Source organism: Ornithorhynchus anatinus, chromosome 17, assembly GCF_004115215.2.
Source record: "Ornithorhynchus anatinus isolate Pmale09 chromosome 17, mOrnAna1.pri.v4, whole genome shotgun sequence".
NCBI lineage: Eukaryota > Metazoa > Chordata > Mammalia > Monotremata > Ornithorhynchidae > Ornithorhynchus > Ornithorhynchus anatinus.
Window position 1 is genome coordinate 4905325 of NC_041744.1, and position 23926 is coordinate 4929250.

Consider the following 23926-nt stretch of genomic DNA (forward strand, 5'->3'; position numbering starts at 1 on the left):
GCTCATAAAAGGAAGAAGCCCACTCTTGGTTCTTTAATGAAAAATACTAGGTTGCTATTTCAGGCCAGGTTGCTTCTTGTCATACGAGGAAAAAAAAAAACCCACAGAAGCCCAGATACTTCAGGATATTGAGCCTTCCATAGAATCTACAGCTCCTCAGGAGAGGCTTACGATGAATTGATGCCCGGTTGCCCCATCCGATGGGGAAACTGAGGCACAGAGCAGGAAGGAAGCTCCTGATTCAGTGCTTCCTAACAACCACGTCCCCTCCCCCATGCCTTTAATCTTATGAGATTTAGAGTTTTTCCCAATTTGTCCAGAAAAATCAATCAGTCGTATTGATTAACTTCCCTCTGCAATCGCTCTGTTGACCCAGACGTTGTTTTGCCGTTCATTAAGCGCTTACTATGTGTTAAGTGCTGGGCTAGATACCGGGTTTTCAAATTGGACACAATCTCTGTTGCTCATGGGGCTCACATTCTAGTTTATCCCCACTTCACGGGTGGGGATGTAAGGCCCAAAGAGGTTAAGTGACATGCGCGACGTCACACAGAGGGCCACGGGAAGATCTGGGACTAGAACCCAGGTATCCTGACTCACAACGTGTGGCTTTTTCCCTTAGGCCGTGACCTCTCCTGCCCTTGCCACTCCCTTCGGGAAGAGCCTGGCTCCTACCAGGCTGGTTGTCATCCACTGTCCATCGGCAAGCTCACTGTGGGCAGGGAATACGTCTATTATATTGAGACTGTTAGCCACACATGGGACAGGGACTGTGTCCAACCCAATTTGCTTGTAGCCACTCCAGCGCTTAGTACAGTGACTGGCACATAGTAAGCATTTACCAAATATCATTATTATTATTCTCCCAAACACTTAGTACAGTGTTCTGCACACAGTAAGCGCTCAATACAGTTGAATGAATAGTATTTGGGCGCTTACTATGTGCAGAGCACTGTACTAAGCACTTGGGAGAGTCCAATACAACAGAGTTGGTAGACATGTTTTCTACAGATTCAAAGAGACCCTGGGGAGAGTGCTCCTTGGGGTCATAGTTGACTGGGGGCGGAGGGGTTCCACATAATGTGCCAGCCTCTAGGGCCAATCGTGGCCCCTCCCCTCTAGACAACTCCGTATGAAAGAGCAGGCCAGGAAGGATGGATTAATCCTTCTTGGTGGGAGCAAAAAAGCACAGGCCCTAGGGGGGGTGGGGGAGGTGGGGGCTCAGCAGAGCCGGAAAAGGTCGATCCCAGGAATTGTGTTATTAAGAGAGTGGCACAGCCAGGTGGGAGGGGGCGGGGGAGCGGAGGGGCACAGAGGGGCCGCAGCTGCTACCAACCCAGCCTGCCTTCTGCTGGCTCTGGCAGACCAAAATTCAATCGCAAATGCTGGATGAATTTCGGATGCTTAAAAGAAAAGGGAAGAAAATGTCACTTTACCCCCAGGACTAAATCAATTCCTTCCTTTCAGTGAGTTAAGTCAACTTCTGGAGCTTGGGGGGGGGGGGGGGGGGGAAGTCTCGCCCCAGGCCAGGAGTGATGGCTGGAGGGCTCTGCTAGAGGCACCATCTGCCCCTTGCCTTAATCTCTCTAGGGTTGGGTAGTGGGGGGGGGGGGTAAAAAGAGAGCTGCCTGGGGGTGCTCAAGCCCTCTGGAGCGGCTTTGGAGAGGACAGTCTCCCCTCCACGCTCAGAGACCATCTCATATCGGCCTGGACTGACTGTGATATAATAATAATTGTGGTATTTGTTAAGCACTCACTATTGGCAGACACTGTACTAAGCACTGGGGTAGATACAAGGTTAGACCCAGTCCCTGTCCCACATAGGGCTCACAGTCTTCACCCCCCATTTTACAGATGAGGTATAAACAGACACAGAGAAGTAAAGTGGCTTGCCCAAGGTCACAGCAGACAAGAGGAGGAGCGGGGAGTCCAGACAGCCCCATTGTCTAGGGGTTCGAGAAGCCCCCTTCAGAAGAAAGCCCGCCCAGAGAGACGTGATCTCCCTGTGTCATGTGCCAAAACTCCAGGGGCTCCTGGATCATCAGGAGCCAAGGGGGCTATCACTCCCACCTTACAGATGGGGAGAACGAGGCCCAAAGGGCAGAGACGTGGACGGGGTCCCCGGGGGGAGTCAAGGGCGGGATTGGAACAAACACCTTCCGTCTCCTGAATCTACCCACTAGGCTGCACTGCCTTTCCACAGGAAACTCCACAGTAGAGATGGGTTCAGTTCAATGGGCCCACCCACCCCAGGGTCTGAAGGGGAGTGGGGGTGTCTCTGAGACCCACTGTCCTTTCACAAGAGGCTCCTGGGACTGTACCTGGGGGAGCCCCACCCACTAACAATCACCCTACCACCAGCAAGCCGAATGAGAGACAGCAAAACTCAGCAGAACACAAGGTTGGGGCAGACCCTCAGTCGATAGCATTTATTGAGCCTTTATCACGTGCAGAGCACTGTAATTAGCACTTGGAAAAGTACAATACCGCAGAGTTGGTAGGCATGTTCCCTGCCCACAATGAGCTGACAGTCTAGAGGGCCAGGCTGTACTCCACCAGCCCTAAGTTTAGAGACCCGGACCATTCATTCATTCAATTGTATTTCTTGAGCACTTACTGTTTGCAGAGCTCTGCACTAAGCGCTTGGGAAAGCACAAAAAGACATTTCCTGCCCACAATGAGCTCACAGTCTACTAGGGGAGTCAGACATTAATATACAAATAATTACCGATATATACATATATGCTGTGTGGCTGGGAAGGAGGATGAAGTCAGGGTGAAGCAGAAGGGAGTGGGAAAAGAGGAGGGGAGGGTTTAGTCAGGGCAGGCTTCTGGGCATTCAATAAGGCACATAAGACCTGGAGACCCTCCTCCCATGTGTCTGGGACCACTACTCTATGCGGGGGAGCCCAAGACAGCACGGCTCCCCCGAGGTGTCTTTTACAGGTGATGCTGCCAGCAAGAAATGCGAGGCCCTGTCTGGGGGGATCAAAAGCCCCCTCCCAAGGGCAGCTGGGCCCACCAGGCCGGCGGCTTCAGACTCCAACCTGCCCCACGTCTGCCCTTCACACAGCTCTACCAGAAAACATCTGGCAGCCGCCTCCTTCGGCCACAGAGCATACACACCTGGGACACGGCTGAAATAAGCCAGGGTCGACCTTGCAGATTTAAATTAGCATGGAAAAGTGGAGGAGGGCGGTGCGGGGAGTGAGGGGAAGAGATGGAGAGAGAAGACAGAGAGCGAGATAGAGAGTGGGGCAAGGAAAAAGAGGGAAAGAAAAAGAAATGGGGAGAAAGAGAGGGAGAAACACAGGGAGGGGGGAGAGAGGCAGCACTTGAGACAGGGTGAGAGGCAGAGACGGAGGGTAAGTCAGAGAGATGAGAGATGGGAAGATGAGAGAGAGATGGAAGGCAGAGAGAGAGAGAGAGACAAGGATGGAGACTGAGATGGAAACAGAGAGACAGAGATGGGAGACAGGGACACGGGAGGAGGAGGAGAGAGACAGGTGAGACAGAAAGAGGTAGGGGAGGAAACCTAGAGGGAGAGAGATATAGGGGGAAGGTCACAGGACGAGAGAGAGAAGTGGAGAGATAGGAGAGAGGAGTAGAGGAGGGAGAGGCAGAGGTAGGAAAAAAGCGAGTTAGAGAGGTGGAAAATGAGAAAACGGCAACAGAAAAAGCCCGAACTTGTTTATGGCTGAAAATCCCAAGCAGCCTGCTTCAAAATTGAAGTTGCAGAGAAATAAATGTGATCAACCGTGGGAAGCCACTGTGCCCGGCCCTGGAGGAAATGGACAAAGAGCGGTCCGTCATCGGCCCCCTAATCGATCCTCCCAAGGATGCAAGTTAGTGGCGGAAAAGCCGTCCGGCCAAGCCGCGCACACAAGTAGTAGCCGTGAAGACGGGAGGCGGGGCCCGCAAACTTAACATGGCAAAGAGCTTTCCAAGCGACATCTCCATAACGCTCCAGGATGGCAGCCCGGACAGGTCCTCGGGCTTCGCCCCCCGACAGATCCCCCAGCGACAACCAGCTTCCCTCCCCCAAATTCAAACTCCCACTTCCAGACCCCCGCAGAAAAGGGGCAGAGACCTGAAACCACCCTCGCTCACTTAAATATCTCCGGGACTGTCTCCAACCCGACTGCCTCGGATCTACCCCAGCGCTTAGAACAGCGCCTGGCACATGGTCAGCGCTTGACCGTATTAAACGAAATTTCTCAAAGCAAGCAGAAAGAGAGCGAGGAACTTAAAGGGTGCTTTTACCTTTTCTCTTTATTTTGCTTTCGCGACTTGTGCAACAACCCTATGAGAACCACAGCTGCCCGGATCCCTGCCCTTTTGGAGTGCATCCTGTCCACCGGCTGGGACATAGTTAAGGTGACCAGTCTCCCGGGTCCGGCCGGTCCCGGTCCGTCCAAGTCCGGTCCTTGGAGGGGAGGCTTCGCTCCAAAAAGTGCCAGCCTCCCCGCCTAGCCCACGCTGGCGATGCTCGCCCTCCCTCGCTTTCCCCTCATCTGTTCGGGTTAAGGGTTGCCTCGGAGGTGTGCGCTCGCCTGGATCAGGTGACTTCTCTCTCTCTCTCTCTCTCTCTCTCTCTCTCTCACTGCCGGCGACCTTCAAGTCACCTGCCTCCCCTCCTTGCCCGGCTGCTGCTGCTGCTGCTTCTGCTCCTGCCTCTTGTGATGCAGCTGCTGCTTCTGCTGCCTCCTCTTATCCTGCTTCTGCTGCTCTTGCCTCTGGTGGTGCAGCTGCTGCTGCTGCTGCTGCCTCCTCCTACACTGCCTCCTACACTGCTGCTGCTCCTGCTGCCTCTTGTGCTGCTCTTGCCTCTCGTGGTGCAGCTGCTGCCCCCTGTGCTGCTGCCTCCTCTTACGCCGCTGCTGCCTCTTGTGCTACAACTGCTGCTGCTCCTGCTGCCTCTTGTGCAGCTCCTGCCTCTCGTGGTGCAGCTGCTGCCCCCTGTGCTGCTACCTCTTGTGCTGCTGCTTCTGGCGCTGCAGCTGCCGCCCCCTTTGCTGCAGCAGCTGCCCCTCCCTCCCCTCCGGGTTGCTCAGCGTGCGGCCCCCAGCCGGGTGGCGTTTCCAATTCAATGCCATCCCCTCCTCGCGCCGCAAGGGGGCGCTCGCCTCCCCGTCGGCCCTCCGCTCCGCCCTCGGTGGGCCGGAGACGTGGAGCCCCCTGGCGGCCGCTCCCCGCGCCGTCCCCCCACGAAGCCCCGCCCACCACGCCCCGGGCGCCGGGGAAAACCCGGGCCGGATCGCGCACGGAGCGGAGCCCTGGCCGAGCCGGGCGGCGTGGCCAGGGAAACCGGGGTGGCGCGGAGCGTGTCGGGAAAGGATGCTGGAGGCCCAGGTGGCTGCTGGGAGTGGGGGACCCCTCCAGGAGGGTGGGGGACCCCTCTGCCGCTGCAGGCCTGGAGCCCCGGCTGCACCGGCGGCCTCGCCAATGGATCATTTTTTCCAGTGCAGGACTGCCCGAAAGGCTGTAGAAGCAGCATGGCTCAGTGGAAAGAGCACGGCTGGGGAGTCAGGGATCATGGGTTCCAATCCCGACTCCGACCCTTGTCCGCTAGGTGACTTTGGGCAACTGTAAGCCCGTCAAAGGGCAGGGACTGTCTCTGTTGCCGATTTGGCCATTCCAAGCGCTTAGTACAGTGCTCTGCACATAGTAAGCGCTCAATACTGTTGAATGAAGTCACTTCACTACTCTGGGCCTCAGTTACCTCCTCTGTAAAATAGGCATGAAGACAGTGAGGCCCATGTGGGACAACCTGATGACCTTGTATCCTCCCCAGCGCTTAGAACTGGGCTTTGCATATACTAAGCGCTTAACAAATGCCATTATTATTATTTGGCTCTCCCGGAAACCCCTTGCTCACTGCTGGATGAGATGCACTGCCGCAGAAGAATATAACCGAATAACAGCGATGGTATTTGTTAAGCACTTTTTAATGCACCGAGCACTGTTCCAAGCACTGGAGTAGATTCAAGGTAATCTGGTCGGATAGGGTCCCTGACCCACAGGGGGCTCAGGCTCTTAGTCACCATTTTACGGAGGCTCAGAGAAGTTAAGTGACTTGCCCAAGGTCACACAGCAGATAGGTGGCAGAGCTGGGATTAAAACCCAGGTCCTTCAAACTTCTAGGCCGGTGCCCTAACCACTAGGCCATGCTGCTTCTAGAGCAGATCAAGCTCCCCAGGTGGAGGGGTCACACTGGCCCCTAAGGTGGACAGTGCAAAGACGATCCAGTCTTTCTGAACCAGCTTGGGCTAGGTGCATCCCTCTCTAGACTGTAAGCTCACTGTGGGCAGAGAACGTGACCATTAACTCTGTTGTACTTTCCCAAGCACTCAGTACAGTGCTCTGCGCACCGTAACCGCTCAGTTAATACCATCGATTGATTTTGATCCTAGGCCCCATAGAATTGGGGTGGAAGCTGGATCGGGCCTGGCGGGGAGGCTTTGTTGATTTAGCCCCACAGATTATGTTACACAATCCATTTATAAGGCACTTTATGAATAAATGTCCCCAACTTTCCGCAAATTGCTGAGCCGTCCCAGAGAAACAGGTCTGAAAAACCAAGGTCCTTGAGCTCCCAGTTAATATTTGTTTTCCTCAGCCAGACCTAGATTGATAAAGCCGACCCATAAAAGATCTGTTTCACAACCCCAATACTGTCCTGTTGCGAGTCACTGTTGCCATGGAAACTCTTCCAGCCACATGCACAAACCCTCAGTGGACCCTCCACAACATCCATACACGCCCAGGACCGTGAACACTTGGTCATGCTGTTTTGGGGGAGGTTTTTTTTTTTTTCCCTTTTTTTGTTTTTTCTGGCACTTAAGTACTTACTCTATGCCACCCACTATACTAAACACTAGGTAGACACAAGTTAAGTTGGTAAAAGTTCCCTACGCGAAATAAGGGGTAACCCTTATTATCAACCAGCTAGATGAACGTCTCATGGCAAAAGGCATGTAACCCATCAACGGGGATTATTTAATGTTTTAGATTAAATCTGTTAAAGTTCAGGTATCCATAGCTCAAATTCAATCTCTCTGTCCTCCCTACCTTTTCCCTCCTCTCCTATCCTCCCTGCTCCTCCCAGCTTGTTCTGCCCCAACCCCATCATACAACTGATAAGATACAGAGCTGTGGGTTTGGGGAGTGGGAACAGGGAGGGGATTAGTGTGGCAACTGGCATCTCCCATGCCCTTCCACCCTTCCTCACGCACCCTCAGTCTTACGGCTCTCAAACATTTAAGGGTGGTCTTCTCCTGGGCTCGGGCGTCAACACGCCGAAAAGCAGCATGGTCTATTGGATAGAGCACGGGGCCTGAGAGTGAGAAGGACCTGATTTTAATCCCAACACTGCCACTTGTCTCCCTGTAACCTCGGGCAAATTGCTTAAACTCTGCTCTCAGTGATGACATGGGGGATTAAGACAGAGCCCCAGGTGCGACAAGGTTCAACCCAGTGCTTAGTACAGTGCCTGGCACATAGTAAGTGCTTAACAAATACCACAATTATTACACCTGGTTAGCCTGGCAGCATCCAGGGGGAGAGAGCCCACCTGGGCTCCCCCAAAACACACATACACAGCCCAAGGGACAGAACCAGGAAACACTGCCTGCAGAGGGAAGTTTATTGCAAACAGAAGAGAGCCCAGGCGCACGGCCAATTTCTAGAGGACCCCATGGGCCGGGACAGGCCGATACGCACCCCTGGCCAGGAAGAAAAGCCCCGTCTGGGCTCTGGGAACCATCCAGGAGGAACCAGGAGCCCTTCCCTGCCACCCCCTGATGCCCAGTACCATCACTCAAAGAGAGAGGGCTGAGTGGGACCGACAAGAGGCGGGAGCCTGAGTTCACCCATACCAAATAGGCTCACTGCCCTCCTGGGGGCTTGAGAAGGAGGATTAGGACACCCCCTTGGTTGTCCATTATTAATAATAATTAATAATGGTACTTAAGTACTTACTATGTGAAAAGCGTTGTACACTGGGGTAGATACGAGATAAATCACACACCTTCTCTGTTCCACCCGTGGCTCAAGGCCTAAGGGGGAGGGAGAACGTGTACTGCATCCCCATTTTCCAGATGAGGAAACAAAAACACAGGGAAGTTAAGCGATTCACCCAAGGTCAAACAGCAAGCGAACGGCAAAGCCAGGATTAGAACCTAAGTCTCCCGATTCCCCCAGGCCTGGTATCGTTCCACTAGGCCACGTTCTGGCTGAGGTGCCAAAGGTGAGGGATGGGGGGCTTGCATAGAAATCACTCCCAGAAGGAAGTAATTTCATCCTCCTTCCCGCTTCGCCAGAGATTCTACGGAGCAAACGTGCTCCCCACATCTAAACACACACACATATAGACATGTGCCCCCTCACATTCCCATGTAGACACACAAGCCCCTCACATATCCAGGCAGAGATGTGTCTGTTCCTCTCTGTCAGTCTCAGTGTCTCTGTGAGTCTCTGTCTCTCTTTCTCTCTCCAGATACAACAGCTCCCTCTCCTGGCAATCCTAGGCATGGCTGTGCTCTGGGGGTCTGCTGCTGGAACTGAAGGGAAACGGGAGGGGTGGGTGAGGGACAAGTGCTGTCTGGTTTCCCCTCTCTCTAGCCTTTTCACCGGGGAAGACTTGTCCCGAGGCCCGAGGGCAGACTGTAGGAAGGGGTTTGGGTTTTCCCGTGAGAATCTGGGATCAAAACAATGGTTTTCCAGCACCACCTCTTCGCCCAGATCCCCAGTAATCCTGCCCAGGAATGGAGTTCAGAGGGCAGAATCCAGGACTTCCCCACTCCACCAGTTCTCACCTGGCAGTTTAGTCCCTGGAGTTGAGCCCCCTGCCCTCCCACGACACACACAGGACAAGGATCTAATTCTCACCTGTGCATTCTTCCCCAGCATTTAGCAGCACCGTGTACACTTAATACTAGAGCAGCCAGATCCCAAGAACCAAACAGCACAATTCCCATTCTTCAATCGTATTTACTGAGCCCTTACTCTAGGCAGAACACTGCTCTAATTATTTGAGAGTGTACAGTTGAGCTGGTAGCTACCTCCTTGTCCTCAAGGAGTTTACAATCTATCAGGGGAGGCAGATGCTAAAAATAAAACTACAGGTAGGGAAAAACAGACAGCTCAACCAAGTGGATAAAGCACAGGCCTGGGAGCCAGAAGGACCTGGGTTCCCCGGCTCCCCCACTTGTCTGCTGTGTGACTTTGGGAGAGTCACTTCACTTCTCTGTACCTCAGTTACCTCATCGGTAAAATGGGGATTAAGGCTGTGAGCTCCATGGGGGACATGGTGTGTAGAATCTGATTAGCTTGCTATCTACCCCAGCACTTAATATAGTGCCTGGCACATAGTAAGCACTTAAATACCGGAATTATTATTATTAAGCATAAAGATAGCGACATGAGAGTTGTAAAATGAGTATCCAAGTGCTTAGTGGGTGTGAAGCAGTATAGAGGTGATGCAGTAGGAGGGAAAATAGGGCGGAGATGAGAGATTAATCAGGGAAGGCGTCCTGGAGGAGTTACGATTTCAGAAGGGCTTTGAAGACTGCCAAATGTGGAGAGGGAGTGGAATTCTAGGTCGGAGGTAGGGACGGGTTCAAGATCAGATGTTCACCTTTTTCAAAAGAGGACCTTCCAAGCTGACTTGTGGTCCTTGAGCTTGAAGAAGGCACAGGGAGTAACTGACTCCAACCTCTTTCTACAGGAAAAGCAGAATAGCCTAGTGGATAGATCCCAGGCCTGGGAGTCCGAAGGACCTGTGTTCTAATCCCAACTCTGCCGCTTTTCTGTGTGACCCTGGCCAAGTCACTTCACTTCTCTGGGCTTCAGTTACCTAGTCTGTAAAATGGGGTTTAAGATCATGAGACTCATGTGGGACAGGGACTGTGTCTAACCTGCTTTGCTTTTATCAATCATTCAATTGTATTTATTGAGCATTTAATATGTGCAAAGCACTGTACAACACGACATATTCCCTGCCCACAATGAGCTCACGTGTACAAGGTAATCAAGTCTCACAAGGAGCTTACAGTCTAAGTAGGAGGGAGAACAGATATTGAATCCTCACTTCGCAGATGAGTGAACTGGGGCAAAAATAAGTGAAGTGACTTGCCCAAGGTTGCACAGCAGACAAGGAGCAGAGCCAGGATTAGAACCCAGGTCCTCTGACTTCCATGTCCATGCTCTTTCCACTAGGCCATGCTGCTTCTCTTAGTGCTGGAGCATAGCCCCACCCCGAAGACCCCTGGCCCCCACCTATGGCTCTCTCAAACAGGACTACTGGGCTGCATGAATTCCCAAGATTTTCCCCCCCATCCCCAAGTTGGGCTTTCCTTCCCACCAAAATAAAAGCCATTCCTCCCTCTCTTTACGTTCTTCAGCACGAGCTGCCTTTTGGAGAAAGCTTCCCTTCGGAGATACTTCTTCCGGGCAAGTTAAGTATCAATTTTTTCATGTTTTCTGCCAAAGTGACTCACAATTGATTTTTAAAGATGCTCAATTCTCGAACATTGGCAGACGGGAGACTGCTTAAGAAACTGTTCAGCAGGAGAGTGTAAAATGGGCATTCCTGTCATCAGACTAAAAGAGGCCTTGCCTTCTTGCTGTCCCTGTCCACTCAGCCTCTTCTGTTTTGCCCCAGGTGGTAATATTAACAAATAATAACAACATCAACAACAGAGAAGAAATGTGACCTAGTGGAAAGAGCACAGGCCTGGGAGTCAGAGGACCTGGCTTCTAATCCCAGCTCCGCCACTTGCCTGCTGTGTGACCTTGAGCAAGTCACAACTTCTCTGTACCTCAGTTACCTCATCTGAAAATGGGGATTAAGACTGCGAGCCCCATAGGGAACATGGACTTTGTCCAACCTGATTACCTTGTATCTACCCCAGCGCTTAGAACAGTGCTTGGCACACAGTAAGTGCTTAACAAATACCAAAAAAAGGGAAACTTCTGCATTTCCCCTTGGCTTCCATTGTCCAGATGTAGCTACCTCAGTCACCACAACAGCAACAGCTGCTGAGCTGGGGGAAAAAATAAAAGCAGCTCGACATGGCAAACCCTGTCAGTCATTTGTATTTACTGAGCATTTACTGTGTGCAGAGAGCTGTATTAAGCGCTTGGGAGAGTACAATGATATAACAGACATTCCTGCCAACAATGAATTTACACTCTTTTAGGGGAGACAGACATTCACATAAATAAGCTTGCAATCCTAAAGCCAGAACCCCTTTGATGCAGAAATAGGGGAGTTTCAGGGTTGCTCCAGTAGAGTCCAGATCCCCAGACAGTTTCTGCAGGGTTCAGCTTGGGAGCTTGCCTCAGGTACTCACATTACAAACTCAAAGAATGCTCCGAATTTAGCCAGAAGCCTTCTGCCTGGGAGACTCCAGTGTGAATCTTTTATCAATCACTGGCATTTATTGAATGCTTACTTCCTGCAGAGCACTGTACTAAGCACTTGAGTACAATAGGATCGGTAGACAGAATCCCTGCCCATAAGGAGCTTACGGTCTGTGTGCAGACATCACCAGCTCTTTCCGGGAGCCCAGTGACCTCCCCCAAAGTACAAGAGCAACCTCGATACACCCCATCCCTTCTCCTGGCTCCGTGACCGGCACCCCCAATGGTCAAGGGCATCTCTCTTTTGAGACCCTCAGTCGGCACCCCGGGGGGAAAGAGTTTAGGGAAGAACGTCGAAGACGTTCCGGCTCCATCCCAAGATGGAGATGCAGTCAGAAGCGATCCCGAGGCCCGACGGGAGCCACAGATGGAGTCCGCGAAGCACCGAATAACGAAGCTACCTAAGCTCTCTTATGAGCCGAGGTGGTGGAGGAGGGGCCCCCATCCAGCTCAGAAGAGACTGTGCTTGGGAGAGATTGATTTTCAAGACTCTCAAGCCACTGTGGACTCCATTACCGACCTTGTTTTCACAACGTGACTCAGCGTCTGGAACAGGAAGTTCTGCCCACCCCGGAGCCAGAACCGGCCGGCCAGCTGCTTGGGACTGGAAGCTCGTTGCTGGCAAGGAACCCGGTTTACTAATTCTAGGACCTTGTCTCTCCCAATGCTTAGTACAGTGCTCTGCAACCAGACTCAAATACTGTGGCTTAGTGGATAGAGCACAGACCTGGGAGTCGGAAGGACCTGGATTCTAATCCCAGATCCTCCACATGGCTGCTGTGTGATCTTGAGCACATCACTTCTCTGGGCCTCAGTTACCTCATCTATAAAATGGGGATTAAAAGTGTGATCTCCATGGGGGACAAGGACTGTGTCCAACCTTGATTAAACATGTATCTACCCCAGTGCTTAGCACATAGTAAGTGCTTGACAGGTACCTTTAATATTATAATTATTACCAAGGATCGATTGCTCTCTCCACCCTCGCTGGGTTCCTTAAGACCATGCTGAAAGGGAGTCTGACTGAGGGGAGAGGTGGGGGAGGAGGGCGGGGAGGGGAAGGGAGAAAAGTCAGGAATGGTCCAACCGGTGACTTTGAACCTAAACGATACATTCTTTCATTCAATCGTATTTACTGAGCACTTACTGTGTGCAGAACACTGTACTAGGTGCTTGGGAGAGTACAATACAACAAACAGACACAATCCCTGCCCACAGTGAGCTCCCAGTCTAGAGAGTTGATTATTTTGTATTTATCCCAATGCTTGGCACACAGTAAGTATATAACAAGTACCATTATTTTTTTTAATAATACTGCTCCATTGTAAATTATCCACATTACACTTCCCTGCTCCTTGATTTCAATCACATTTATTGAGTGTTTACTGTGTGCAGTACACCATACTAAGCACTTGGGAGAGTACAATATAATGGAGTTGGTAAAAAACATTCCCTATCTGCTACAGACTAACAGTCTAGAGGAAGACATTAATATAAATTACAGATGTGTGACCTTGGGCAAGTCACTTCACTTCTCTGTGCCTCAGTGACCTCATCTGTAAAATGGGGATTAAGACTGGGTCTGTTTATTGTTATATTGTATTTTCCCAAGCGCTTGGTACAGTGCTCTGCACACAGTACACACTCAACGAATGAATGAATGACTGAGATCCCCATGTTAGACATGGACCGTGTCAACCTGATTATCTTATATCTGCCCCAGCAGTTAATACAGTACCTACCACATAGTAAGTGCTTCACAACTACCATTTAAAAAAAAAAAAGAAGAAAGAAACGCTCAAATACTCAACACAGTGCTCAGCAAGCTGTAGACTGAAAGCTCCATGGAGGTAGGGATTGTGTAAGCCCTTTGTGGTCAGGGACTGTCTCTCTTGGTATTGTACTTTCCAAGTGCTTAGTGAAGTGCTTTGCACACAGTAAGCGCTCAATAAATACGATTGAATATCTCAATAAATACGACTGAATGAATGTCTACCAAAGGTTCTGGATGCTCCGAGGCTCTCAGTACAGTGCTCTGCACAGAATAAGCGCTCAAAAGCTGTCAGTGACTGACTGACGGACTGAGAAAGCCGAGGCTGAGCTGGCCAGACTCTCACCCCGGGGTCTGGGTGCCCTGAACCTTCATTGAGGGTGTCGAGGAGTTCCCAGCACGATTTCTGCCTCACCCTACCTTCTCGGAATGAGCAAGCAGTCGGGGCAGGGGCCAGGATGGGAGGGGCCCTGGGTTTCTGTGGTTAGCTGCGGCCGGCGGGCTGAGAGAGGTGAAATCAGACGGCTGCTCTTGTGAGAGCCACCTCTTCTCCAGAGGTCAGCCCCCACTCCGGTCCCAGTCCCAACTCGGGGGGAACCCCGAGATAATAATAATAATAATGATGGTATTTGTTAAGCCCTTACTATGTGCCAAGCACTGTTCTAAGCACTGGGGGGATATAAGGTAAGCCGGTTGTCCCATGTGGGGTTCACAATCTTAATCCCCGTTTTACAGATGAGGGAACTGAGGCACAGAGAAGTTGTGACTTGCCCAAAGTCACACAGCTGACAGGTGGCGGAGCCAGGATTAGAACCCATGACCTCTGACTCCCAAGCTCGTGCTCTTTCCACTGAGCCACGCTGCTTCTCAAAGATCTACCAAGGAGAAAGGCTGCAGCAAAGTGTCAGAACCAGAACAGCAATAGACCCTGGGCCTGCTAGTCAGAAGGACCTGGGTTCTAATCCCGGCTCCGCCACCTGTCAGCTGTGTGACCTTGGGCAAGTCCCTTCACTCCTCTGTGCCTCAGTTACCTATTTACTTGTTTTGATGTGTATAAAGCTATAATTCTATATATTTACAGTGATGCCTGTTTACTTGTTTTGATGTCTGTCTGCCCCCCTTCTAGACTGTAAGCCCAGTATGGGCGGGGATTGTCTCTATTGCTGAACTGTACTTTCCAAGCACTCAATACGGTGCTCTGTACACAGTAAGCGCTCAATAAATATGATTGAATTAATGAATGAATACCTCATCTGTAAAATGCAGAATAAGACTGTGAGCCCTATGTAGGTCAGGGACGTGTCCATTCTGATCAACCTGGGTCTATTCCAGTGCTTACAACAGTGCCTGATACATAGTAAGTGCTTAATACCATTTAAAAAAAGGTGGACAGTCAATCAATGGTATTTATTGAGTGCTTGTGGTGTGCGGAGCATTCTGCTAAGTGCTTGGGAGAATATAACAATATAACAGTTTGTAGGCATAGTCCCTTCCCACAATGAGCTTATGGTCTTGCTTGCCCTTTTCACTGCCTGCAGCTACTGCCTTATATTATGAATTATAATAATATATGTTAAATGCTTCCTATGTGCCAAGCTGCAGCAGAGCTGAAATAATCAGGTCAGCAAACTTTAATCTCCATGAGGGACAGGGAATCCCCATTTGACAGAGGAGGAATCTGAGGCCCAGAGAAGTCAAGTGAGTTACTCAAGGTCACATAGCAGGCAAGTGGCCAAGCTGGGAGGAGAAGCCAGGTGCCCTGCCTCCCAGCCCCCTGTGCTCTTTCCACTAGTCCATGCCACTTCTCCATCTAAGAGGCAGCTCTCCCTTCTGCTGAGATCTCCGGACCTCGCAGTTCCTCAGCTGCTGCCCTTCCACTCTCCGACCCCGCCACGCCCCACCCCCACACCTCTTTTTCTTCCTCTTTCCCTCATTGCAAAACCCAGGGCTGCCCTGAAACTCTGCCTGGGTGGTGAACCCCCTCCGGCTCACCCGCCTCCCTTCCCCAGCAGGATGGCATCCCAGCCTCGGGTTCCAGTTCCTTGGGCCTAGGAGAAGGTGAGACGACGGCACCAAAGTCGGCGACAGGCATGGAGGAAGGAGACCACCACCCCTGAGCCCCTACCCCCGGTTGTTACCTGGCTCTGACTTGAGAGGTTTCTTCACTTCCACTCAATCACCTCGCCCCCTCACCTCAACGGTCTCCTACTCCAGCCCACACCTCTAATGCCCACATTCTCACTGTACCTCAATCTCGTCTATCTCACCACCCACCTCTCACCCACAGCCTGCCTCTGGCCCGGAACGCCCTCCCTCCACAAATTCAACAAACAATTACTCTCCCTCACTTTAAAGCCTTACTGAAAGCACATCTCCTCCAAGAGGCCTTCCCTAATTAAACCATCATTTCCTTTTCTCCCACACCCTTCTGAGTTGCCTTCACTTGCTCCCTTTATTTATCCCCCGCCCCAGCCCCACAGCATTTTATATCCGGTAATTTATGTATATTAATGTCTGTCTCTCCCTCTAGACAAAGCCCAGTCCCTGCCACGAATCTGCTCATTCTGGTGCACTGTACTCTCCCAAGTGCTTATTACAGTGCTCTGCACACAGTAAGTGCTCAATAAATAAGATTGATTGATCCAGTCCTGCCTCCCTGCTCTTGTGCTCCAGGGCTCCCCTGAATTTCTCTGGCTCCTCACACCCGACCCCAGACCACCGAGAGTGGAAAGAGCAATGCTTTTTTCTACTAACTCTATTCTAATAATAATAGTAATAATAATAGCATTTGTTAGGCACAGGAGCAATGCTTTTTTCTACTATCATAACAATAATAATAGTAATAGTAATAATAGCATTTGTTAGGCACTTACTCTGTGCCAACCACCGTTCTAAGCACTGGGGTAGGTTGTCCCTGCTTGGAGGCAGGTGGATCACAGTCTTAATCCCCATTTTACAGATGAGGTAATGGGCACAGAGCAGTTAAGTGACTTGCCCAAAGTCACACAGTAGACAGGTGGCAGAGCCGGGATTATAACCCTTGTCCTCTGACTCCCAAACCCGTGTTCTTGCCACTAGGACATGCTGCTTCCCAAGCCCTAAACCCCAAGGTCCCAGCAGGGCAGCAGAGGAGAGAATAACCCCCCACGGTTCTTGCAAGCCATGACCCAGGCTAGCTCAAAGCCTGGCACTCTGCCCCGCCCCACTTTGCCACTGAACACTGCTCCTAATAACAAGAAGAAGAACAGTACTGTTTGTTAAGCACTTACTATGTACCAAATACCAAGGGAGAACCAAGATCATCGGTCGGATGCCGTTACCATTTAAGGGAGGAGGTCCGACAGGTATTTAACCCTCACTTTTCAGATGAGGAAACTGAAGCCCAGAAAAGTGAAGGGACTTGCCCATGGTCACCTAGCAGGCAAGTGGCAGACTCAGGATTAGAACCCAGATCCCCTATCAGACCTGGTTGTTGTTTTTCTAGTAGGCCTTGCTGGTTCCCGCTGGCAACATCCCCAAGCCTCCTACTGTCCAAGAGAGGGGACCCCCACACTCACTCTGGCCCAGGTGGGCTCTGCTCACTCGCTGTACTGGCCAGCCCCCCGGTCTAATAGCTCCCCTCCATCCCTCCAGCTGTTTCCTAATATAGTGCCCTCAACCACCTCTAGAGGAACGCCCAGCCCAGGCACCAGGGGAATAGGCCGGATCCCATTGGTGATGGTATTAGTTAAGCGCCTATGTGTCAAACACTGTTCTAAGCGCTAGGGTAGATACAGTGTGAGAAGCAGCGTGGCTCAGTGGAAAGAGCACGGGCTTTGGAGTCAGAGGTCATGGGTTCGAATCCCAGCTCTGCCACCTGTCTGCTGTGTGACCTTGGGCAAGTCACTTCACTTCTCTGGGCCTCAGTACCCTCATCTGTAAAATGGGGATGAAGACTGTGAGCCCCACGTGGGACGACCTGATTCCCCTGTGTCTACCCCAGCGCTTAGAACAGTGCTCTGCACATAGTAAGCGCTTAACAAATACCAACATTATTATTATTATTACAAGATAATCAAGTTGAACACAGTCCGTGTCCTACATGGGGTTCACAGTCTTAGTGCCCATTTTACTAAGACACAGGGAAGTTAAGCGACTTACCCGAGGTCACGGCAGACAAGTGGTGGAGGAAGCATTAGAACCCAGATCTTTCCGACTCCCAGGCACGTGCTCTATCCGCTAGCCCATGGTGCTTTCTTTTATGGTATATGTTAAGCTAGTCAATTGTATTTACTGTGTGTTTATTGTGTGCAGAGCACTGTAATGAGCAGTTGGGAAAGTATAATAAAAAGAAATTCCCTGCCCACAAAGAGCTTACAGTCTAGTTAGCTTACAGCTTACTGGGTGTCAAACACTGGTTTAAGAGCCAGGACAGGTACAAGTTATTTAGATTGGAAAAAAGTTCCTGTCCCACACTGGGCTCACAAGTCTAAGTAGAAGGGAGAACAGGTAATGAATCCCCATTTTGTAAATGAGAGAACTGTGTCAGAGGAGTTAAGTGACTTCCCCAAGGCCACACAGCAAGCAATTGGCAGATCCGGGATTAGAACCCAAGTCCTCTGAATCCCAAGCCTGTGCTTTTTCCATTAGAACTGGGTACCGCTCTCACCTTGAGTCCCCGGTTGATGCAGGAGCCTCAGGGAGGGAAGTAGCAACTGCTGAGAACCACTAAGACCATGATGGGTGGATGGGACCTGAGGATGCTCCCATGGTTGCCATGACAATCGCCACTGTCCCGGTTGTTGATTGGCTACCATGAGGGAAGCTGTGCAAAGTAATGCGGGAGAACAGAACTGCCTGTCAAGCAGGCGTAGAACAGAGTGAAGACCAGTCCATTTGGAGGCCCTGAGAACCATCTTCTCCCCCTCCCTCCTTCCCATCAATCACCACCATAGAAATCTGCCTCCAGAGAAACAGGGGAAAAAGTCTGAGGTGGATCCATCCAACCTTTCCTCTATACCTTGCATGTACAAGTCCATAAGCAAAATGCTAACAAATATCCCAGACCACAGTGGGTAGCAGAAGGGGGAAAAAGGGAGAGACAGTAAGCTCCTTGTGGGCAGAGAACACATCTATCAACTCTGCTATACTATACTCTCTCAAATTCTTAGTACCGTGCTCTGCACACAGTAAGTACTCAATAAATACAAATGATTCATGGAAGAAGAGGGAGTGGGGGAAGAGATGGAAGACAGATGGACCAGTAGAAGTGTTGAGGGATATAGAGGGAAAGGAGAAGCAGAAGGAGACGAGGAAAGTGTCAGGGAGAGATTTATTTACAGGAAGGCAGGGAAAAAACTGGGTCAGAGAGAGGAGGAGGAGAAGCAGAACTGCTGTCACCCTGCTTTGAAAGTAAGGGTGCATGTGCTTAGTACAATTACTCAGTACATTGCTCTGCATATATGCAGGAAGTGCTCAATTAATATCACTGATTGATGCCCCAATTTGTTTGCTGTTGGGTACTTTTTTCAGATGTTTTTCAATGCTGCCTCTCTCCCTCCCCGTGCATCTCCAGGGTTTTTACCTGCCTAAACTCTTGGGAGAATACAAACGAGTTGGAAATGCAATCTCTGCCTTCAAAGAGCTGACAGTCTAGCAGGGTTCATCTTCCCTGGGAGCCCCCAAGGGGCAGAACTCAGCTCCTCCCTCCCCATCTTCCTCCCCCTCTGCCTTCCCCCACAGTGGAGAGTGCAGAGGAACAGAAGCTTGAGCAGGGGGGCAGTGGGCTGCAGCCACCCCTTCCAGCTCCTCAACTCCACCAACCCAGAAATGGGCAAGATCCCTAAGCCAACCGTAGCTCATTTGAGTAGAAGGCCTTGTTTCCTCATCTGTAAAATGGATTAAATTCTGTTCCCTCCTAAACTGTGAGCCCCAAATGGGACAGGGACTATCTTGTATCTACCCCAGCATATAGTACCATGCTTGGAAAATAGTAAGCATTTAAATATCATTCAAAAAAGGTGCCAACAGCCCAAGGTGGCAAACGCATACCCCCAGTTGGGCCAAGGTCAGACCTAGATTTTCAGCTCCTGCTGGGCAGGAGGTCATGTTAGCCTCTCAAACTTCCAGATACCAAGAAGTGAGATGCACTGGGTTGACTGCATTCTCCTTGCTTAGAGACTTGAAGATTAATTAGTAGAAGGAGAAGCAGAGGTATCTAGTCCAAGTCAGTTTAGGAGAAGACTTGCTTGGAGGCAGGTGGATGGACCAGATGAACTCTGGGAGGCCCTCACAATCTGGGCGGTTTGAAGGCTTTCAGCATCTGAAAATGAGATGCTGAAAGCTCTCTGGAGGAACAATGGGAACCTAATAATGTCTCTCTGGGTCTCTCAGGGCCCCCAGTGGAGAGATACCTGACCCGTGCCAGCCTGGGACTTGACACTAGGTAGCAAAGCCAAGAGATGGCAGGACCACCCCAGAGCTGTGATTCGGAGTGACCATGCCCAGTCTGTGCCCTGTGCTTGTCACCGATGGCACTGCTTGTACCTCAGATAGGCCCCAGACCCCTGTCTGAATTCAAATCTCCTCTCCTCCACCCATCTGCTGAGCCCTGTCATTAGCATGCAAGCCTCAGAACAATCAATTGATGGTATTTTTTTTTGAGTGTTGTGTGCGTAACAATTGGGAAAGTATAAATCAATCAGTAGTACTTATTGAGTGCTTCATGTGTGCAGAGCACTGTATTAAGCGCTTGGAAGAATTCAATATAACTGAGTTGGAAGACACGTTCCCTGCTCACAGTGAAATTAATTCAATAGGGTTGTTGAGCTGACAGTCTAGCAAGGGATAGACTTTAAAGTAGCAGCATTTAAGGATAAATACGTAAGTACTACCAGGGTGAGTACCCTGGTACTTTGGGGGTGAGTACCCTAGGGCACATAGGTAAGGGCTGAAGTGGCAGTAGGAATCAGGAAAATAAGAGTGAATTAGGAAAAGTCTCCTGGAAATGTAATTTCAGAAGAGTTATGAAGACGGGAAGAGCGGGGGTCTGGCGAACGTAAAAAAGAGGAGGGAATTCCTGGCAGGAGGGCAGGCATGAGCAAAGGGATGCTGGCAAGACATGAGAATGAGGCACAAGGAGAAGCAAAGCGTGTGAGCTTGGGTGAAGTGGGAGAGGAGCCAGGTTAGGTAGGAGGGAGAGAGCTGCCAGCACCTTAAAGCCGATGTTAAGGAGTTTCTGCTTGGTGTGTAGAGACAACCATTGGAGATTTTTGAGGAGCGGGGAGACACACACGAAGTGAGATTTTTAGAAAAATGAACCGGGTGGCAGAGTGAAGTACAGGCTGGAGAGGGGAGAGGCTGGAGGCAGGGAGGTCAGCGAGGAGGCTGCTTGCCAGAAGCAAGCTGTGCCATGGATGTCCACCCTCACCTCAGCACGGACCCAAACCGGGAAACTGGATGACTTGTCATGTCTGGCTGTAAACCCCCTCCCCACAGAGAGGGTCTTTCCCTCTTCACATCCAATCAACACCCACTGCCACTGACCCCAAAAGGTTTACTTCACTCAGCCCCTTCAAGTCATGGGGCTCAGGCTACTCTCACACAACCCCTCAAGGCCCCACCTCCAACCAGGATCAAAAGTAGAAGGGGGTCAGGAACAGCAGCCACTTCCTGAAAAGCTGGTGACAGCAGCGGGGGCAGGTGGGGAAGGAGCACAACTAGAGTTGTATTTATTGAGCACTTACTGTGTGCAGAGTACCGTACTAAGCACTTGGGAGAGTACAGTAGAACAATACGCAGACACATTCCCTGACTACAGTGAGCTTACAGTCTAGAGATGGGAGACAGACATTAATATAAGTTACAGATATGTACATAAGTGCTGTGGGACTGGGGTGGGGGCAAGATGAATAAAGGGAGTAAGTCAGGGTGATGCAGAAGGGAGTGGGAGAAGAGGAAAGGAGGGCTTTGTCAGGAAAGGCCTCTTGGAGGAGATTACCTTCAGTAAGCCTTTGAAGAGAGGGAGTGTAATCATCTGTTGGATATGACGAGGGAGGGCGTTCCAGGACAGAAACAGGATGTGGGCGAGAGGTCAGTGGTGAGATAGACGAGATGGAAGTATAGTGAGAAGGTTAGCACCAGAGGAGTGAAGTGTGCGGGCTGGGTTGTGGTAGGAGACTCATGAGGTGAGGTAGGAAGGGGCAAGGTGATTTGAGTGCTTTAAAGCCGATGGTGAGAAGTTTCTGTTTAAACCATGCAAGCACCAGACCTGCCCACTTCTGGTTCCCACGGGAGAAAGGAATCAGCAGCAAATGCCAAAGGAGGTCAGAACCCTCCAGGACAAAGAGGCTAGCTCAGGGTGGCTCCCCAGACCACTCGAGGAGCATGACGTTCACAGGTCCACTCCCAACCAACAGCCCCCTCCCCTGCCCCACAGACACCCATTCTCGGCCCCAGCAGAAGAGATCTGCTCGGAAATGGGGGGCGCAGAGCTGTGCTCTGAGTCATACATGCCTCCCCTCCTCCTAGGGTAAATAACCAGAGCTGAAGTGGCTGGGTCTGGTTACATCAGCTGCATTCCTGAAGGAAGAATTCCCAAATCAGGTGGTTGTTTTCTCAGAAAATCCAAAGGTCTGGGCAAGCTCCCCAACTCCTGCTGGGGAGCTCCCCCAAGACCAAGCAGTCCTGGTCCCCAGCTGTAACCCAAAACACACACACACCCCACCCCAACATGGCTGCCAGGATTTCCTAATCAAATTGGGCTGATAGTCCCCCTCCAGGATCTTCCCCAGGCTTGCAGAGTCATAGGCCTATACCCCAGTAGGGTAAGGAGAAAGAGCCTGCACCTTCCATTTACTCTTTCTACTCTCAGGCTGGGTACCAAAGGATCATTTTTCCAGAGTCAAAACCAAGAAGAGACTGGGCCTACAAATCTTCCCATTGTGGTCCCTTGTAACTTTAGTTTTCCCCAGGGTAAGGTGAAAACTGCCCCAATCTGGGAATGAGGCTCCTCCAAAGGGGAGCCAGAAATCTGGGATGGAGTTCATTTCCCCTGACATCCCCACACCCTACTTCCTTTCCTCATGCCTCAGTAGGATGTCACACCCCTCCCTCCCTGCATCTTCCCTCAGCCCTCCAGTAGGGAGGTAGTTCAGGACACCCATTTGGATGCTCAAGATATCACTCGGAGAGCCTGAGGCTCTCACTACAATCCCCAGAAACCAAGGGCACCATTCTGAGTCTCCCCCTGGGACCCCAAATCCCTCCTCTTCCTCACAGCAACCTCAGTTCCAATACCACCTGTCCCCCACCCCTCTGCCACCAGACCACCTCTAGAAGCGGGAAGAGAGAGAGAGAGAATCAGGAGCAGCCCCAGAAACTCTACCACCCCATCGCAGAAGGCTTCCCGACCACTAGCAGATTCAGTCAGGATTCATCTCTTAAGAAACTAAGGAGAAACTCACCACAGCTTCCTGGGCATGCTGGCAGGTGGACAGGGTAGACGGACAGGCTACCAGGGTCCACAGCCTGGCAGGTCTGAGGAGGAGGAGTAGAAATGGGAAAGAGGAGGAGGAGGAAGAGGAGAAAAGGGGGACCAAACGCTTAGTATAGTGCTCTCCACATAGTAAGCACTCAATAAATACTATTGAATGAATAAAAAAGGAGAAAAAAGGGGGCAAGGAGAAAGAGGAAAAAAAAAGGGGGCAAGGAGAAAGAGGAAAAAAAAGGGGGGCAAGGAGAAAGAGGAGGAGGAGGAAAAAAAAGGGGGCAAGGAGAAAGAGGAGGAGGAAAAGAAAAAGGGGGCAAGGAGAAAGAGGAGGAAAAGAAAAAGGGGCAAGGAGAAAAAGGAGGAGGAAAAGAAAAAGGGGCAAGGAGAAAAAGGAGGAGGAATAGAAAAGGGGAAAGGAGTGCGAGGATGAGAAAAAAGGGGAAAGGAGTGGGAGAAGGAGAAAAAAGGAGAAAGAGGAGGAGAAAAAAGGAGAAGAGGAGGAGAAAAAGGAGAAAGAGGAGGAGAAAAAAGGAGAAGAGGAGGAGAAAAAGGGGGAAAGGAGAAAGAGGAGGAGGGGAAAAAAGGGGGGGAAGGAGAAAGAGGAGAGGGAAAAAAGGGGGAAAGGAGAAAGAGGAGGAGGGGAAAAAAAGGGGGGGAAAGGAGAAAGAGGAGGAGGGAAAAAAAAGGGGGGAAAGGAGAAAGAGGAGGAGGGGAAAAAAAAGGGGGGAAAGGAGAAAGAGGAGGAGGAGGAGAAAAAAAAAAAAGGGGGGAAAGGAGAAAGAGGAGGAGGGAAAAAGGGGGAAAGGAAGAAAGAGGAGGAGGGAAAAAAAAGGGAGGGGAAGGAGAAAGAGGAGGAGGGAAAAAAGGGAGGGGAAAGGAGAAGAGGAGGAGGGAAAAAAAAGGAGGGGAAAGGAGAAAGAGAGGAGGGAAAAAAGGAGGGGAAAGGAGAAAGAGGAGGAGGGAAAAAAAGGGAGGGGAAAGGAGAAGAGGGAGGAGGGGAAAAAAAGGGAGGGGAAAGGAGAAAGAGGAGGATGGAAAAAAAAGGGAGGGGAAAGGAGAAAGAGGAGGAGGAAAAAAAAGGGGGAAAGAAGAAAGAGGAGGAGGGAAAAAAAGGGGGGGAAGGAGAAAGAGGAGGAGGGAAAAAAAGGGGGGGAAAGGAGAAAGAGGAGGAGGGAAAAAAAGGGGGGGGAAGGAGAAAGAGAGGGGGAAAAAGGGGGGAAAGGAGAAAGAGGGAGGGAGAAAAGAGGGGGAAAGGAGAAAGA

The 23926-nt window shown here is 50.9% G+C and overlaps 1 protein-coding gene across 6 annotated transcripts in view; it reads right to left on the reverse strand.

The window, feature by feature from the left end:
- RAP1GAP2 (RAP1 GTPase activating protein 2) overlaps positions 1–23926 on the reverse strand; it is a 131540-nt gene that overhangs the window by 82685 nt on the left and 24929 nt on the right. For 2 of the 6 annotated variants that reach the window (XM_039914585.1, XM_029081758.2), the window contains exon 1: positions 4264–4682. The exons of 3 other annotated variants lie outside the window; for them this stretch is intronic. In XM_039914585.1, the coding sequence (XP_039770519.1) occupies positions 4264–4370 (107 nt within the window). In that variant the 5' untranslated portion in view covers positions 4371–4682. Of the gene's footprint in view, positions 1–4263; positions 4683–22638; positions 22754–23926 lie in introns of those variants that run through there. One more of the 6 variants, XM_029081761.2, reaches the window with a different exon arrangement.